An 18,243-nucleotide genomic window follows, 5' to 3' on the forward strand; every position below is an offset into this window, starting at 1 on the left:
AAGTTTACACATTTTTAATGGATGTACACATAAATCTGATGGGATATCATATTTTACCAAAAAAAAACAAAAAAACAAGCAGACTTTTGTGATATTGTTACAGCACATTTTAATATTGAACTGGTTTATGATACCTTGGATATTTTGTGCAACCCTTCAGTGTTTGCATATTTAGTACTTTGATATAGCAGCCCTATCAACTTGAGAAATTTCTAAGCCCATAAATCCATTTTGGCATCCTGAACCTCTCTGTCTACAATGTGTTCTGTGTGTTCACAGATCCCCACAACTCTGCCAACATTAGCTCTCAGGGGACTTCAGGTAAAATTCAGCTAAAAATCTGAATGTTTGCATTCCCCAACTTTAAACTGTTAGAACATAAGAGAACCAAATTAAACAATTTGTCATGGACAGCTTGCTTCAGAATCGGTCTTCACCTCATTTACCTACTGCATAAAACGATTTCTTTAAGAGGACAAAAATGGCTCCCAGTGCGTCGTGACAGCTGTGAATAAAATCAGTCCTCCACTGTAAAATTTTATGAGCGTTGGCAGACACAATTGCCCTTTCTCTCCTCCAACAAAAGAGACTGACACTCCTCCTACACCTCCAACTGTTGATTGCTCCCATTCCCTTCTTGTTCATTTAAAGACTGCGGGAGCAATTTCTGCCAGAACACAGCCCATCTTGCCAAACAAATATGTTTGTATTTTGAGGGAAGAAAAAACATTAAAATTAAGATAACAGGTTATTAACTCACAATTGGTGAGATTAAGTAAAAGTGTGGGGCGCTGTGTGAAGGACGTTGCTACGGTTAACGTACGAGTGTTGAAGTGTGAGAGAATAAGTCCAGATTGACTTCCCTGCTGGTGAATCTCAGCGTAATGTTTACTTTCTGCAGAGCCAGATGGATAGAGGGCTGATTTTGAATAACAGTGGTTAATTGCTAACAAATATATCATATTAGTTCTGCCGATTACCGCATTTGTTTTATTTGTCTAATGTTCATCATTTGAGTAGTAAAGATCACATGTGGTTTGTGTTTCATTTCCAATTTCATCTGGAGATAATCCAGAGCTTTTATGCTTTTCCGTCTATTCTGTAAACAATGTCTTCTGTCTGTCAGTCCGAGGTGGGTGTTTATAATTTATAGTGATCATTAAGGGCATCTGAAACAATGCATTCTGTCAGACACAGAGGACTGCCTATGTGCTATGTCTAATCGTTTTTGTTTTCTCACAACAAATTTGGCATAAGGAGCCAAAATGTGCAACATCATGTAAATTCATTTGCATTACAAAATGTCATACACTGAGGAGACAGCAAAACATTCTTTTTTTTTTTTTTTTAAGTGTGAGCTGCATGTAAGTAAGGTTGTCAAACAGATAGATCTATCCACATAATCGGCATTAAAAAAATAAATTCCTAATAAATCCTCATTTGTCACACTGTGGTTATAGTTTTCTGCTCTTTATTGGAAGGAACCGTGCACCTTTAAAAATAAGATTGCCACAGTATCATGGTTTGAAATTTTAGGATCGTGAAAACCCTGCTTGTAAAAAGTGTATTTTGCATGGTAACTCTGTAAAATGTACGGGTCTTACAATGTGTTGGACGTTTCAAAGTTTTTCCATATGCACAATTTTTACTAGAGTTTGGAATCTTATTTGTCTATATTTTTAAACAAAATATTTTATATAAGGTTTCTACTCGAACAATTTCAAAGGGCCAAGTGGCTTGAAAAAGCTTTAATCACTTTCTCCCGTTCTGCAGAACAGAGATGTGCTGTCTCAACATAATTGGCTTCCCAGCTTTGTGAATGCTGACACAGAAAATTGGGCTAAGACAAATGGCCAACAGAATTTTTTCCATCCTTCCATTTTTTTTCTTTTAATATGATTTTTGTCCATTCTGTCATCTTCTTATACATTTTAATCAATCTGATTGTCACCTTTGCTTGATCTGTACACAGTTTGCTGACATAAACTCTGCATGAAGCAAAGACTAAGGAGGCTAATGGGATACATTGGAATAGATATTGACTGGTAAAATATATACCAAAGGTTTTGATACCCCTGGTCTTGAACAGTAAAATAAGATGACTGGATTTATTTATTTAAATTTTAAGAAATGTGCAATAATCACCATTATTTACAGCACCTTAAATAGTAAAATAAGCCAAATTAAACGTTTTGTCAAATTGCATGGCCAGGAAAAAGTCACAAAAGGTTTGGGATTAAACCTTATTCACTCTGCAAAAGCCTTTTCGTGGTCCAAGACCCTCATCTATCCAGAATAACTAAGGCCACAAATAATCACAAAAAATAAACTCAGAAGATTTCAAGGACCACAACAAAGCTTTCATTATGCTCCTCTCACAGAAATTAAATAATCAAATGTCATTAAAAAAATAAACTTATTTAAAATACATATAATTATTTCACTCTATATTTAATGAATAAATATGGAGTGTAGAAATTATATGTATTTTTAGGGGGTCACCAGTCTCTGGCACTGTTATTTTGGGGGTCACAGGCTGAAAGGTTTTGGAACCCCTGAAATGATGCTTTTGCTATGCTTTTATTTTACACCGGTCTGCAATAAATCTTTTACTCAACAGTCTCCAAGAATTTGCAAGGTAATGCAGACAGCGGTGAATATCAGCTGCCTATGGAAAGGATCAAAACCTTATCAAATAACGTGGTGTGATGACAGGTAACTGTTGAGGTCATCCATTTGGGCCGGCTGAGCTGCGCAGTTGAACATGCGCAGCTCAGCCTTCGTTGCAGTGATGGACATCAAAGCTGGTGTTATCAGAGCTATAAAAGCTGAAGAAACAAACTTGTAAACCACCATTTTCAGCGTGTGTCACGGGACACCGCATCGGAGGCGCATATCTGGAGAGACAAAAGCTAGCAGGCAAACTTTTTTCTCCACCTGGCCATTCCCTGCTGAGCTTGAAAGCTGGAATCTGTCTGATACAAGAAGGTCATAAGATTCATTTCCCGATCGAAGACCCTGCCGACACCCAGCACAGGTGAAAACCCACAAAGGTTTTATGTCCAAGGAGATGAGTTTTCCTCCTTGTTGATTCAGTCGACTAAACAATTCTTCATATTTTCCCCTCTTGGAGGGATGAGTTTTTCTTTGAGTTGATCACGCAGTTGATCCCCCCCCCTCGTTTTTCTTCAGAACTGACCCATCCTCAACCGGTGGAGAGAAGAAATCAACGTCAAAGTAATTTCTTTCTTTTTTTTATATTGAAATCGGCTGCTAGTGGCTAAGGGCACGGCCCCACCATTTTATCAGCTGATTGCAGCAATCGAGACATCAGCACACCAGGCGGACTTCTCTTTCCAAGTTCACCCAAATTGCACATTTTGTCCATAAAACTGCTGGTTTGATCTTCATAGACACTCAATGCGCATATATTTTCTTTTATTATTATCATTACGTGGTCATTTTTATCCCCTTTGTGTGGAATAGTGCTTGTTAGTTTGGTGAAGGTTTTTGGACCAAAACGGTGGTACATCAGGGCTATATGGCTTCAATATATCTTAACATATATGTTTAAGAGAAGCGTTTGTGTTTATTTCGTGCAAGAGTGATTTATCTGTCAAAGTAAGGTCAAAGTTGAATTGACAGTCAAAGTTGAATAAACAGTGACATTTACTGGTTTTGGTTAATAATTATCAATTATTAATGATAAATAACTAATTGTAATTATTAAGAGCTTTGAGCCCATAATCACAACATGAGGGAATCTCTGAAATTATTTTTCCTGAATTACGATTTTTAATTTTATAATTTTTGATAAATATTAATTAATCAATAATCATAATCCTTACACAATAAATATATTCAAGCATTTTCCAATTTAGAGCAAAAAAAATCATTTGAAATAAGATGAAGCTTGAGCTGATTTGATATTTGCTTAAGTTTAGAAACTGGAGCTTAATCATAGGTGGTGTTTAAGGCTCAGCAATAAAAAGCAAAATGAAGCAAACATTTGGCTAATTAGCCTTTTGGTGATCCAACTTCGGTGAAATTTCAGATCTGCACTGCTTTAAAATACTTCAATACACATATAGTGTGGGTAGGTTTGAATGCCAATTGTTTTGACTTAACTGTTGCCATAGTTTCGGTTTTCTCATGTTCAGCTGTTCAAAACAGGATGGCTTGTGGTGCTCCTTGCACTAATTCTTTCCCAATGAGTTATAATGTTAAGACGAGCTATGTTGCACTGACCTGTTGAGGTAGACACGTTTCTCTGTGAACTGTCCTTGGCCATGAACCGGGTCTTCAAAGGGTTCGTTTTGGACCACCTCTACCCCTTCTCCTCTATCGCTCTGCTCATGGCTGTGTTTACTAATCATGTACAGCTGCCCAATCCGGTACTGGAGGGATAAAGAGAGGAAGAAACAAAATTTACATGCTGCAGTATCATTCAAATCAGTTTGTGTGACATATTACCTTTAAAGAAATTAGATGTTTTAGCTAGAAATACACCAATAAGTCAGTTAGAAATTGGAATAGCGCCATTCCCCATCCCCAAAAACACACATATCTCTAAGTCTTTACATCCTGTAGTCTGGATGTGGATAGAGCCCTCTAGTGGTCACAAAAGGATCTGATTTTCTTTTCCCACATCCTTTTTTTTCTACTCAAAAAAATTAAGAACTCCCTGCATTTTCAGCATAAACATATATACTGTAATGCTTCACCAAGATCTTGTAGGCATTATGAGGGTCACACTGTTGGAAAAAGTTCTTCTCCAGGACATCCCAAAGTTTCTCAATGTAGTTAAGGTCTGCACTCTGTGGTAGCCAAACTGTGCGAGGAAATGATACCTCAATCTCTCATGTAAGCCCAATGAATCCTTGCATTGTTATCTTGGAATATGCCCGTGCCATCAGGACAGAAGGAATTCACTGATAGAATGACCTTTGGTATATTCAGGACTCAATCTTTTGGGCACATAAAGCTGTTGAATCGAGACGTGACGAACTGCAGCAACCCCACATCATACTGTAGCTCTATCCCCACATGCATATACGGTAGGCACGAGGCGTGATGGGTGGATCAGGCATGATGGGTGCATCAGTTCATGCGGCTATCTTCTTACCGTGGCACACAACTCTAATATAAATGTCCAACATGAATCTGTTGGGTTTTTTTTCTCTTGCTCTCGGTGGAAGACACACGCGTTTTCTCTCCCTCCCTCCCTGCTGATCCCTGCTTCTGCTTTTTGGCTGTATTTTTCTCATAGCCTCGCTTTGCATATCCTCCAAACTTGTAAATTATGGATTTGGTCAGCTGGACTCTCAATGTAATCAAATTTTTTTTCGACGGGAAGACAGGGTTAAAGGAGACCCTCTTGTCCAGACGGGACGTTCTTCTGTGGATACACAATGGATTCTTGGCAGCAGTGGAAGATTGTGTACCTGACTACGATGTCGGTCGCAGTTGTAGAAAATGTGTACATATTTGGACTTTTGATAACAGGATTTCTGCTTTTTGGAGTTGGTGGTTACCTGTCTTATCGAGTGATTCGCAAAACGTGGGCAGCCGTTCAAAGCATTCCAAAGATGCCTGCGATGTTAGATGGAGTCTGTAGAGTGATCAACACTCAAACTGAAATGTTAAGAGAGCAGAATCGTAAGCTGGACACGATTCTTGAACAGAATCGCAGCCTGGCAGCGGTTGGACTCAGAGGTTAAAGGATATAACCTTGGAGAAGTTGTATGCACGAGATCTGCGGAAAATACCAGAAATGTATCTATTTGGATTCGCAATTGAGACATACCAGTAAACGTTGCCTTGGCAACTTCTGCAAACTGGCTATCGACAAAATATCTCCTGGATGTTATATAAACACGACGCTCTTCCCAAGCACTCCCCTACCAGCTGTGTGCTGATAGGACTATGCGGCCAATTGATAAAACTTCCATCTCTCTTCTCAAGGACAATGGCGTTCTATCAGTGTTGACAGTCTAATTCTTGCAAACACACTCAGACTTACATTCGCACCCTCAAGATTCCACCGTACCCTTGCTAAATCTTTACTTATGTGTGTGTTGTTTACCCCTGCTGAGGTTTTTTGTACCATTTCAGACTCTATTCTCCTAAGAATAGAGTCTGAAATGTGATTTTTTTTTTCTCCTATCTTACTTTACCTAAATGTGTGATTTCATTACTTTTCATAGATTTTCAGATTTCTCAAAAGGATTACCAGCAAAAGCCAAATATAATTATTTGAAAATCTTACTACAGCTGTTTTACACCAATGACCAGAGATTTTTAGATTTCTTAGAAGGATTCATAGATTTTTAGACTTCTTAGAAGGATTGTATTACAACAATTTCATACCAGTGAAAGCCAAACATTATTAGTATTTAAAAAGTTTGGACCTACCAGTGACCCAGCTTCTCTACTTAAGACTTCAGTGAGTGCCCATGACTGTTACTATTTGAATGATGGGACCACAGCTGCCTCATTTCAGTGACTTCAAGGATTAATATTGTCATTTTTCTTATAACAGAGGATGAATTCCTTACCACAGAGGACTAAATGAGCTAATTACCTCTATTAGAAAGATTGGATTAGAACCAGCTCTTACCAGTAAATCCCCAATGATTATTAATGTCATTTGATTTGTTTTTCTGTGTTTGATTTTCTGTATCATTGTAATGTTTTTCCTCGTGTACAGTTCTTTGAGTGCCTTGTTGCTGAAAAGCGCTATATAAACTTGACTTGACTTGAACCTTAATGTTTACTTTTCGTACAGACTTTGGCAACAATGATTTAAAAACTGTAAAAGAATTAAGATTAAATACACTAAAAGCTATGTTCAATTTTACTTCCATTATTGTTAAAAGAAGCAAAAAGCATTTAAAAGGGTAACTGATTAAAATTAGAGGTTTACAAATTAACCAGAGTTTGGAATAATTTAATTTCCATTGGTCTGCTTTGGTCAGTGATCAAATACTGAAAAATCTGCTTGTTTTTTTAACCAATTCTTCAAGTATCAAAACAAAGATGTCTCGCAGTGTTTTTTTCATCTTTTTTGTGTTCCAGACCTCAAAGAGAACAGAAAATCACTATTGGCAAGAAAAAGCTTGATTGCTGCATCTTTACTGCACTGTAATGTTTTAACAATTTGAGAGATGCCAGTAGTATGTATGTCTTTGCTTATAAAAATCCATGCCATGCACAATAAGTGGACTGAAGTTTTCCTCTGGTGTGATAGTGTGTTTTTTTTTAAGTCAGGTTTGAGAATATAATAGCAAAGACGCATCAGTTTTGATTAATAATCATTTAAACCCTGCCTAGTTAACTAAAAGCAAGAAATAGCTCTTGTCCTTGTTCCTGTCATCAAGTCAAACTCAGGACAGCGCTTCAGTGAGCATTAATTCCAATCTTTTTCTAAAATGTACTACTATGACGAGAAGCCTGAGTGTAAAAGAAAATTTAAGATTGGAATTCTATAGAAAGATGTCAATGGGTTAAGTGCTATTAATTAAGGGCAACTTTATTGTGGAATATACTGAAAAATAAAAGGCCAAACTATGAAAACTAACTATAAATGAAAATGTGTAAAATTAAATATGTAAAAGCCTGCAACAAAAAAAATATTTTCTATCCATTTGTCAGTTATAAGCTGTGAAGCAGCTTCCTGCTCTGCAGGTCTCTCTCCTGTCTCACAGATTGGCTTCAAACAGAAAAAAAAAAAAAAAGAAAATCTCCAAGGCGAGAGCTGGGACCTGGTAATGAATGGGAGTTGAATCTCAGATATTCCCCATAATTGTACGCTTCTTCTCTCCCTGACCTTTACCTGTCACGGCTGCTGGCCGAGTTGTGAAATGCTGTCAGGGGGAAACGTGAGGTGCTCACCCACAACAGCTCCCAGAGGCCTTCTCAGATGGTGTCAGCACCTAGCTGCTGTTGGAAAACCCTCTGATGGATATAACTATTTAAAAGGCATGTGGGAGAATAAATTGAACAATTATGTAAAATCCCCAAAGACCTTAATCCAGGCCTGGTGGAAGGAAACGTGGGGGATTTGTTGAGACATTTGCGCCTTCTAAAACACAAATTGATTTACTTGCATAATATGTTTTCATTAAAATCAAAGGAATTATGAGCAAATTAAACTGAGGAAAATGTTCACCATCTATTTTAAGAACCAAGTGTGATAGGAAACAATCCCAACATAAGTCTGATTAATGAACAGCCTGTTAATAACATGTTCAGTGGATTTTCTTAAGGATTTGAAATGGTTCCCTTAACCTATATGGTCATATATGGTTTTGTTTTGTTTTGTTTTTTTGCTTCATAGAGGTGTGATGCTGGTAATTGTTATGCCTAACAGACCATCCAATGGTCAAGTCTGCTTTGGGGACAAAAGTGTAATCATCTGAAAAATAGACACTTCAATCAGAATAATGAGGCTTTAACACACTGTATTACAATGGTGATGAAATCGAATAGCTTTTGATAAAATTCTGATTAAGTATAGAGCACTGGGGGAGGGTGAGCAGAATCCTCTCTTTTTGCACAACCTCTTCGTGTCTCTCACTTATTTCCTCTGTGAATTAAGGGGTTGATGCTTTAATAAAAATGTAGACTAAGATGAAGATCTGATTTTTATTGTAATTACAACTGGCTATTAACCACATTAACATTTATGAAAGATAAAAATAGAACTTTTATATATTAGGAATTTTTTGTCATTTTGTACCTAAAGCCAAATATCTCTCTGATGGAAACAAAAGTTTTTATTTGTAGAATCTAAATCAAATGATAAAATCGTATAGACCTAATCATTGATGAAGGACAGGGTCTAGAAATGTGTTTAACGGCAGATTTTTAGACACTGTCTGAAAATAAACCAGACTAGTGTTTTGCATTATTTATGATGACTGAAATTATTTCTATTTGCTAAAAGCACAAATAATGAGAAATGTTATCGTCTTTAAATTAGAAGTTTGTCTGCATTAAGAATTGAATGTATTTAAACAATTTTGGAAAGCCAACTGATGATGCCACGGCTTTATAATAACATCATGTGAATTGCATCACACCATCTTTTCTTTTACAAGAGAAACACCACCTGTTAGACATGCTTACACAAACTGCCTGTCAGCAGATTAAACAGAATTGGTAATAGTAACCACATTTCTTTCTTTAAAACCCAGTAAATAATGATAGTTTATGTTTTTCTGTTTTGTATTTTTGATGTGATTATAGTACCCTCATGAAAACTATGGGATTTTTCTGTGTTTAAAATGGGATTGGAAGGAACATTTTTGGATGGCCTTGTAGGGAATAAATAGTTTTCTGAACAGTCAACCTTATTTAGTGGCTCCTTTGAACATCGTCTCGCAATTGGAACTTCAATCAGCGTCTTCGAAAGCAGAAGCAGCCACTAAAAAGATCAATTACAGTTTTCCAAGTGCAACGTAGTGAACGGCTGTTAGTTGCAAGTTTATGAAATTCATTTGACACTCGCAGAGTAGTTTTGGGACACTTTGGGCACATGTAGAGTTGCAAACAGCCCATCCTATCAGGGGTGTTCTGTACATCAGAGTCAGGACTGCAGCTATGCAAAATATCAATCTTCAAGAGTTTGAAATTGCTTGTGAATGAGGTGTGTTAAATGTGCAGCTTTTGCAATAAACGGTGTACAGTTCTCCTATCATGCCATATATATCCAGCACTAAATGATACTAAATTATTAACTGGAGCTTTTATATATCCTCTTTAATCTCTTAACAAGCACAATTTATGAGCCAGAACAAATTCATCTTTTTACATCACAATATTCAGGTGTCTCCTTAACAACATAATCAGTTTCATTATTCAAGGCTCACCTTTTCACTCAAGGTCTGGAAAGCAAATTAAGAAAATCTAAAAACAGCACTGGGAATGTGAAGACTGAGTCTGCAAAGTATTGAGCTACTGTAAATTAAGCGAATGCTCCTTATCTCTTTTCTTCACACAACACACAAAATAAGCACAACCGATGGGCGACAATGACAGAATGAGCATGCTGTCCCTTTAGACAGTAACAAAAGCTTGGGATACAGGTTCACAGATCTCATCCATTTACACAAGATGCTCTTATGCATGCTGATTTGTTGACAATGAGCTGCAGCATCAGCTAAAAATATCAAGGACTCAAACATTATCGACGCCTCTTAAGAGGGCCATTTTGAATATTCTAAACATTGGAGAACATCATGAATGACACCAATTAGTTCCATTTTAAAACAGGCACCTACCTGTTATGAAATGGTTTGCACAGCAACATATGAAATTGTATTATACTGATTTATTGAACGAGTCCTGTTAATTGCCTTTATTAAAGCAAACAGTCCATCGGTTGTCTCCTGTCTGGAATCTTCACATCAGGACAGATCATTCTACTACATGCAACGCTAACTGCGACAGATCAGCAGCAGTCAAAGCAAGAAGGCAGTATTTTTACAGTGCTGTCATTCACAAAAAAGGCAGATATAGATTGATTTTACACAGTCTAAAACATGACACAGGCTAAATCAGCTTAAAAGAACCTAACCTTATTAGAAATTACTATACAAAATATTTAAAATACACGCATTTATTTACCTATTTAAAAATATTAAAGGCTGAGCACAATAATCAAAACAAAATTACAAATTCGGCCAAAGATTAAATTCTCTTTTGGTTTTATCACACTCAGATTCGTACAAACTGATGATAACATTGCTTTTAAATCATATTTAAACCTTCATCTACATTCTTTAATTTCATTGCTGAAATTATTACATATGAGCACTCCTCCCTGAAACACATTGTTGGTATGGGAGGCTTTTTGCTTAGTTGCAGGTCATGTCATGTTTTACTTTATACATTATTTGGCATATTTGAAAGTCTACAAAGTATTAAAAGCTTAAAGTGAACACAACAAATTGTAGCAGTTTAAAAACATTATAGATATTATTAATATACAAAAGAAACAACACTAGTCCCCAGTACTGAGCCTTAAAGAACACAATTTCAAACATTCATCTGTATTGTGCGAACATATTGAAGTCTATCTTTCAAACCAAGACAGTGTTACCCTTCTTAACCATATCTTTACAATTTAATCAGTAATATTTATGGAGATGGAATCAAATGCCTTCTGTAAACATCCAAGAACACCCCCCTTCCCCCTCTAGCATATTCAATACAGAGTATTTTTTCTTTACATACATAATATCTGATGCCAGGGAACAACAAAATAAACCACTCGGTAAAATAAACCACTTGATGTCTGAGATCTTTTTTTTTTATATTACAACTTAATGAAAGTGTTCTACAATTCAAAAACCAGTAATTATGATTGGTTTAACTGCTACTTCACATTAATTTTATTCAATTTGTATTCTTTGGGTTTTACCTTGGAATAACAACCAGATGTGATTTAAATGTTTTGTTTTTAACTAAAGTCATCAATATGGCATTAGCTAAGTGTTGGTGCCAAGAGACGTTCCATAGGCCTTGGATGGATAGTTCAAGCAAAAGACAACCAAAAAAATAGTAAGACTGTTTACATTTCTAAAGCAATAAAGATCCACATCATATAAGTAAAAGAAATAAGAAAAAAAATAGACTGAATTTTGAATTAGGATAAGGGAGAGCAAAATAGTTAAAAGAAGGAAAGAAAAAAGGGAGGCCTTGAAGTTGTCTTAAAAACAGAGAGGCAGAAGCAGGAGAAAATGGCCCGATATGATTAGAGAGCTGCACATCACTGTTTCCAGGCACTCTGCATGGAGAGTAGAAGAGCTGAAGGGAATGAAAGCAATAAATTAAAAACAGGCAAGAATGGATCGAGGAAGGTGTGGAACAATTTTCTTTTCAATAAGATTATATCCCTTGTTATTTTTATGGCAAGATTGTTCATGGAAGAAATAATGGCCTTTAATAGTTAGACCTCAATTAGTCAGCCAGCCAAACAAACTGCAGAAGGTTTTTCAACTTTAAAAAAAAACGGAGACCAGCTACCACGTAGGGCATGTAGCAAAGGAGGAAAAACGTTGATTAGTTGTTTAGGATCAATAAATTAAACCCAAGACAGTTAATTATGTGAAAGGGTAGATTTAATGAAATCCACAAAACAATGTTTTCAGAATGAGAGTTCTGTTTGGCTGTTTTAGGACTAAGTGACTTATCAGTAATCTAAAATAAGCAAAACACTGAGTGTTATAATACAGAACAGAATTTGTTTTGGAGATAATGATTCATATATTTGACTTTCTCTCATATCACAGATAGCTTAAAGCGTTCTTACAAATCTCCTAAACATAGGGGACGTTTTAGGCTTTACTGTTACTACATTGTATGGATGAGGAATTATTTAATTGTTTATTGTTATTGTGAAAATAAATGTGAAGAGAATTAGTCATTCCCACATAATTACAACCTTTAATTAGTGATGCTTGTAAATGACTTACATTTACAGTTTTGGCACATTTTGCATCAGTGGTTCATTAAGATCTCTTAATATTTATTTTACATTTTATTATTATGATTGAATGCGATTATTGTGTACTGTAAACTAGCACAGTTGCACTAATGAATGTAAGTATTGCAGAGAAGTTAATTATTTCTGCCAAATTAAAATAATCACTTCCTGTAATAAAAAAAATAGTCTATATCAGTCAAGTATGATGGACTGCTGCATTCTCTAGATGGATTTTTTTCTATAAAAAGGTCTTAAAAGAACCAAGGTTTTAAAAGGAAATGATACGTTAATATGGAGTGGCTAATTTCTATAAAGCATGTATTCTTAGATTCCATAATTTCATATACAGTTTTGCTTTTGCTCTTTTGTTGAGGAACCAAATCCAATGAGCACTAACACCAGGAGTAGGATCTTATGACCGCTAACCTTTAGAGACCACATAGCTGACCTCTAGCACAACAAGAACTCCCTGGACAGTCTTGTGAGCAAACCGCGCTTATTTAATGCTGGTGTGAGGTAATAGTTGTGCTAATAGCTCTGATAATCACTGTGTTCCACTTAAAGCGGGCCACATTGAGGCCCACTAGGAACACCACTGCAGCCAAAACTGAGAGCCAATTTTCTGCCTGGCTGGTTCTAAGAACTTCTAAGAGCAACTTAGAAGAAAAACATTTTCACCTAACAGGGCTCATGTGATTCTCACTGCTTAGTTTCCACTTGAAAGAATGTAATAGCTACTGACAGCATCATGTTTAAAATCATAAATGGGTTCACATTTTTAGAAAATGTAAGCTCCCTGTGATTGTGAGCTCTTCTTAGCGAAAGATCCCTTTTTCCTGTGTAAGGAGAGAAATAGCCATGCCTTGTTCTATGTGCATTAAATGAAGTAGGAGTCAGTGCGCAGGGCTGCTCACCACAGATAAGAATAGGTTGTCTTTGTGGAGACAAAACAGCCAAATGAGCAAGGCAGCAAAGATGGCGAGTGAGCGAGGAAAAGAAAGTTACTGGCAGTTTTACTGCTTCCTGTAATTCTACTGGTCAAACATGTTACATACGCTGCTCAAAAAAATAAAGGGAACACTTAAACAACAATATAAGTCCAAGTAAATCAAACTTCTGTGAAATCAAACTGTCCACTTAGGAAGCAACACTGATTGACAATCAATTTCACATGATGTTGTTCAAATGGAGTAGACAACAGGGGGAAATCTTTGGCAATTAGCAAGACACACTTAATAAAGGAGTGATTCTGCAGGTGGGGACCAGAGACCACTTCTCAGTACCTATGCTTTCTGGCTGATGTTTTTGTCACTTTTGAATGTTGGTGGTGCTTTCACACTCGTGGTAGCATGCTGTGTCTGTCAGCGTAGTGTCCAGAGCCTGGAGGCGCTACCAGGAGACAGTCCAGTACACCAGGAGACGTGGAGGAGGTCGTAGGATGGCAACAACCCAGCAGCAGGACCGCTACCTCCGCCTTTGTGCAAGGAGGATCAGGAGGAGGACTGCCAGAGCCCTGCAAAATGACCTCCAGCAGGCCACAAATGTGCATGTGTCTGCACAAACAGACTCCATGAGGATGGAATGAGGGCCCGAAGTCCACAAATGGGGGTTGTGCTCACAGCCCAACACCATGCAGGATGCTTGGCATTTGCCAGAGAACACCAGGATTGGCAAATTCGCCACTGGCGCCCTGTGCTCTTCACAGATGAAAGCAGGTTCACACTGAGCACATGTGACAGACGTGACAGAGTCTGGAGACACCGTGGAGAGAGATCTGCTGCCTGCAACATCCTTCAGCATGACCGGTTTGGCAGTGGGTCAGTAATGGTGTGGGGTGGCCTTTCTTTGGAGGGCCACACAGCCTTCCATGTGCTCGCCATTTTGTGTGTGACTCCAAATCCAGGCCTCCATTGGTTAATTAATTTGATTTCCATTGATGATTTTTGTGTGATTTTGTTGTCAGCACATTCAACTTTGTACAGAACAAAGTATTCAGTGAGAATATTTCATTCATTGAGATCTAGGATGTGTTATTTGAGTGTTCCCTTTATTTTTTTGAGCAGTATATTTACAAGTCAGAAATGAAGCAAATTGGCTATGAATACAGGAAGCAGACTGCCCTTTTGTGTATGAAAAGGGGAATTTCAACAAAACAGCTGATGTTCCTTCTTAAGATGTTAGAAGTGTGAGCATGTAAAACATCAGTTAAATAACAGCCTTATAATAATCAGATATTTATCTGTTTTTTTGTCCCAATGTCCAATTTGTTTTTACTTTGCTCTCCTATTTAATAAAGTAATCTGTCCCAGCAAAATAAAAATAATCATCATTATGAATTTTTATAAACTGCTGCTAATTATTGGCAAATGAGATTAAATAAGTACTGTGTACAAAGATAGTAGAATTAGAGTACAGTTTATTTTGTCTTTTATGAACATAACTAAAACCTCAAATAGTTTAAAAGTACATTATAGGTATTACTAATTATTAACAAAAGTGAGCATCTGAGCAAAAACCAAAAAGCAATTACTAACTTTACAGTAACACTGAACTCAAACATATGGTAATATTCGAATAAGTTACTTAAATTATATTTTTTAAACCTGTTTCTATTGTTTTGTCCGCTGCCTTTCCCATTGAGCAAAACAAATTAAAATGTGTCCATTTAGCTTATATACAAAACCCCTCAGTTCCTGCCAACAAGGAGCACAGTGCTGAACAGCTGAGACATACAACCCCGATGCATATTTCACGTCATACAGGACCCAATCTATAATTATTCTTCCTATCATAACAAACAACAACAGGCATTGGGAACCCACAGATAAGCATTTATACCAGCAAATAAGGTTACAATCTGAGAACAGAGGGCTATTTTAGCCTGAGCAAGACAACAATCATGACAACTTATGGATAATGATGAGCCATGTTGAGTGTTGAACTGGCAAATCTGTCACCCGATTGTTAAACAGCTAGTTTTATTGTTACAATCTAATTATACCCCCCCTTTTATAATCATGGGTTCCACAACAAACTATCTAGCGTAGTATGCATGTGGTATAATGTTTATATCAGAGCACGTCATACTTTGATCAGCCAATGAAATGCTTGACTGGCACTCCAGAATCTCCCCTCTCCACTGTAAGTCTGAACTTCGATTACTGGACGCTAGAGCAGAGGACAAAAGGTATTAAATCACATTCCACACAATTTGGCTGGTATTTCCATAGGTCATAATAATGTTACACCTTTGTAGCTTAAGAAGTGCTTTGATGCAGCACATGAAGGAGAGTCAAGTAGCCTTAAACCCTGCTAGATATTTGCTCTGAGGTAAAGCTCATATGAATTGCCGACTGAAGCATAGAGCTGCTGCAGCAAGTGCAGGTCACAAAAGAGCAGCGCAGTAAGCAGCCTTTGACATGGCCCTGTGGTGTGCATCTGTGTGCATGTAACTGTTTATGTGGATATAGTGTTTGGGGTGAAAGGGAAGAGAGGAACATATGATTAATGGGTGCAGTTAATGTCTTTTCAGTGAGGGCTGATACATGCCGTGTGTCACCTGTATGTGTGTACATCAGGATGGGTGTAGTTACTGTTTAAACCGTTTCTGCCCACACATGGAAAACACAACTAATTCTTCATGTACAGCAGTGACAACCATAACATAAAATGGATTTAGTTAAAAAAAATAAAAAATAAAAAACATTTAACAGATGACATTCTCTTGTGTGTATGCATTCATAAAGCCAGCCACATTTCCCGGGGAGGAATATGAGTGGAGGTAAGCGACACGTCAAAGCTGCCTCATTATCCTTGTGCTACAACTCTGCTTATGGGTCTCGGCTTCAGTCTTGAAATAAAATTTCATTAACATGATGTAAACAGATAAAGTGCAATTCTGCACAGATTTGTGGTCTTAAAGAAAGTAACATCCTGTAAGATGCAATGTACTTCACCAGGGACTGCTGGGCTATAATCTTCTTACTAACAAACAATACATTGATCAATTGTTTTATGTTTTTTTTTTTTTATTCTCGATATGTGTTTCTATATCAGAATCAAAATAAATGTCAGACAACATTATTATAACATAAATATAAACATTGTTATATCATATTTGAAGTGATACAGTATATTATAATTTTTTTTACTGTGAATAAAAACAATTAGATCATGTCATATATTTTTGCTTAATTTTTTAATTAATACTTGTATTTTTACCCAAGGTTTACCCATGTTATCAAAATTCAAGCATCTTACACAAGCCAATACCCATTGAAAAGCATTGCTATAACCTTCAGATGTCAAAATAACAGTTTTAAGCCTGGATGTTCATTATAATAAAGGATGTACTAAACAGCAATATTTCTTATAAATAACTTGCATTAGTACAAGTATAAATGCTCCAGGTTGCAAGACGAGATGATATATTGGGTTCAGTATAACGAGATGAGATTTTAGCTTAATTTTTCAGAAATCTAAGAATCCCCTTTTTGTTATTTTTGTAAAGTTAAAATTATTCACCATCATATCCAAAGTTCATAATTTAAGCTTAAGCCTACTTCACCAGACACATCAACGTGATTGCGCTATGTGAGTAGGACGTTTTAAAATCGAGAAATCTAGTGGCTATACAGGGGTTGGACAATGAAACTGAAACACCTGGTTTTAGACCACAATAATTTATTAGTATGGTGTAGGGCCTCCTTTTGCAGCCAAAACAGCGTCAATTCATCTTGGGAATGACATATACAAGTCCTGCACAGTGGTCAGAGGGATTTTAAGCCATTCTTCTTGCAGGATAGTGGCCAGGTCACTACGTGATCCTGGTGGAGGAAAACGTTTCCTGACTTGCTCCTCCAAAACACCCCAAAGTGGCTCAATAATATTTAGATCTGGTGACTGTGCAGGCCATGGGAGATGTTCAACTTCACTTTCATGTTCATCAAACCAATCTTTCACCAGTCTTGCTGTGTGTATGTGTATTGGTGCATTGTCATCCTGATACAGGGCACTGCCTTCAGGATACAATGTTTGAACCATTGGATGCACATGGTCCTCAAGAATGGTTTGGTAGTCCTTGGCAGTGACGCGCCCATCTAGCACAAGTATTGGGCCAAGGGAATGCCATGATATGGCAGCCCAAACCATCACTGATCTACCCCCATGCTTCATTCTGGGCATGCAACAGTCTGGGTGGTACGCTTCTTTGGGGCTTCTCCACACTGTAACTCTCCCGGATGTGGGGAAAACAGTAAAGGTGGACTCATCAGAGAACAATACATGTTTCACATTGTCCACAGCCCAAGATTTGCGCTCCTTTCACCATTAAAACCGACGTTTGGCATTGGCATGAGTGACCAAAGGTTTGGCTATAGCAGCCCGGCCGTGTATATTGACCCTGTGGAGCTCCTGACGGACAGTTCTGGTGGAAACAGGAGAGTTGAGGTGCACATTTAATTCTGCCATGATTTGGGCAGCCGTGGTTTTATGTTTTTTGGATACAATCCGGGTTAGCACCCGAACATCCCTTTCAGACAGCTTCCTCTTGCGTCCACAGTTAATCCTGTTGGATGTGGTTCGTCCTTCTTGGTGGTATGCTGACATTACCCTGGATACCGTGGCTCTTGATACATCACAAAGACTTGCTGTCCTGGTCACAGATGCGCCAGCAAGACGTGCACCAACAATTTGTCCTCTTTTGAACTCTGGTATGTCACCCATAATGTTGTGTGCATTTCAATATTTTGAGC

The 18,243-nt window shown here is 37.3% G+C and overlaps 1 protein-coding gene across 2 annotated transcripts in view; it reads right to left on the bottom strand.

The window, feature by feature from the left end:
• Window positions 1-18,243, bottom strand: part of LOC124868250 (cytoplasmic phosphatidylinositol transfer protein 1-like) — an 80,227-nt gene that overhangs the window by 23,173 nt on the left and 38,811 nt on the right. For both annotated transcript variants that reach the window (XM_047365268.1, XM_047365269.1), the window contains exon 2: window positions 4,249-4,397. In XM_047365268.1, coding sequence (XP_047221224.1) covers window positions 4,249-4,397 — 149 coding nt within the window. The remainder of the gene's footprint in view (window positions 1-4,248; window positions 4,398-18,243) is intronic.

The sequence above is a fragment of the Girardinichthys multiradiatus genome, chromosome 5 (assembly GCF_021462225.1).
Source record: "Girardinichthys multiradiatus isolate DD_20200921_A chromosome 5, DD_fGirMul_XY1, whole genome shotgun sequence".
Classification (NCBI taxonomy): Eukaryota; Metazoa; Chordata; class Actinopteri; order Cyprinodontiformes; family Goodeidae; genus Girardinichthys; species Girardinichthys multiradiatus.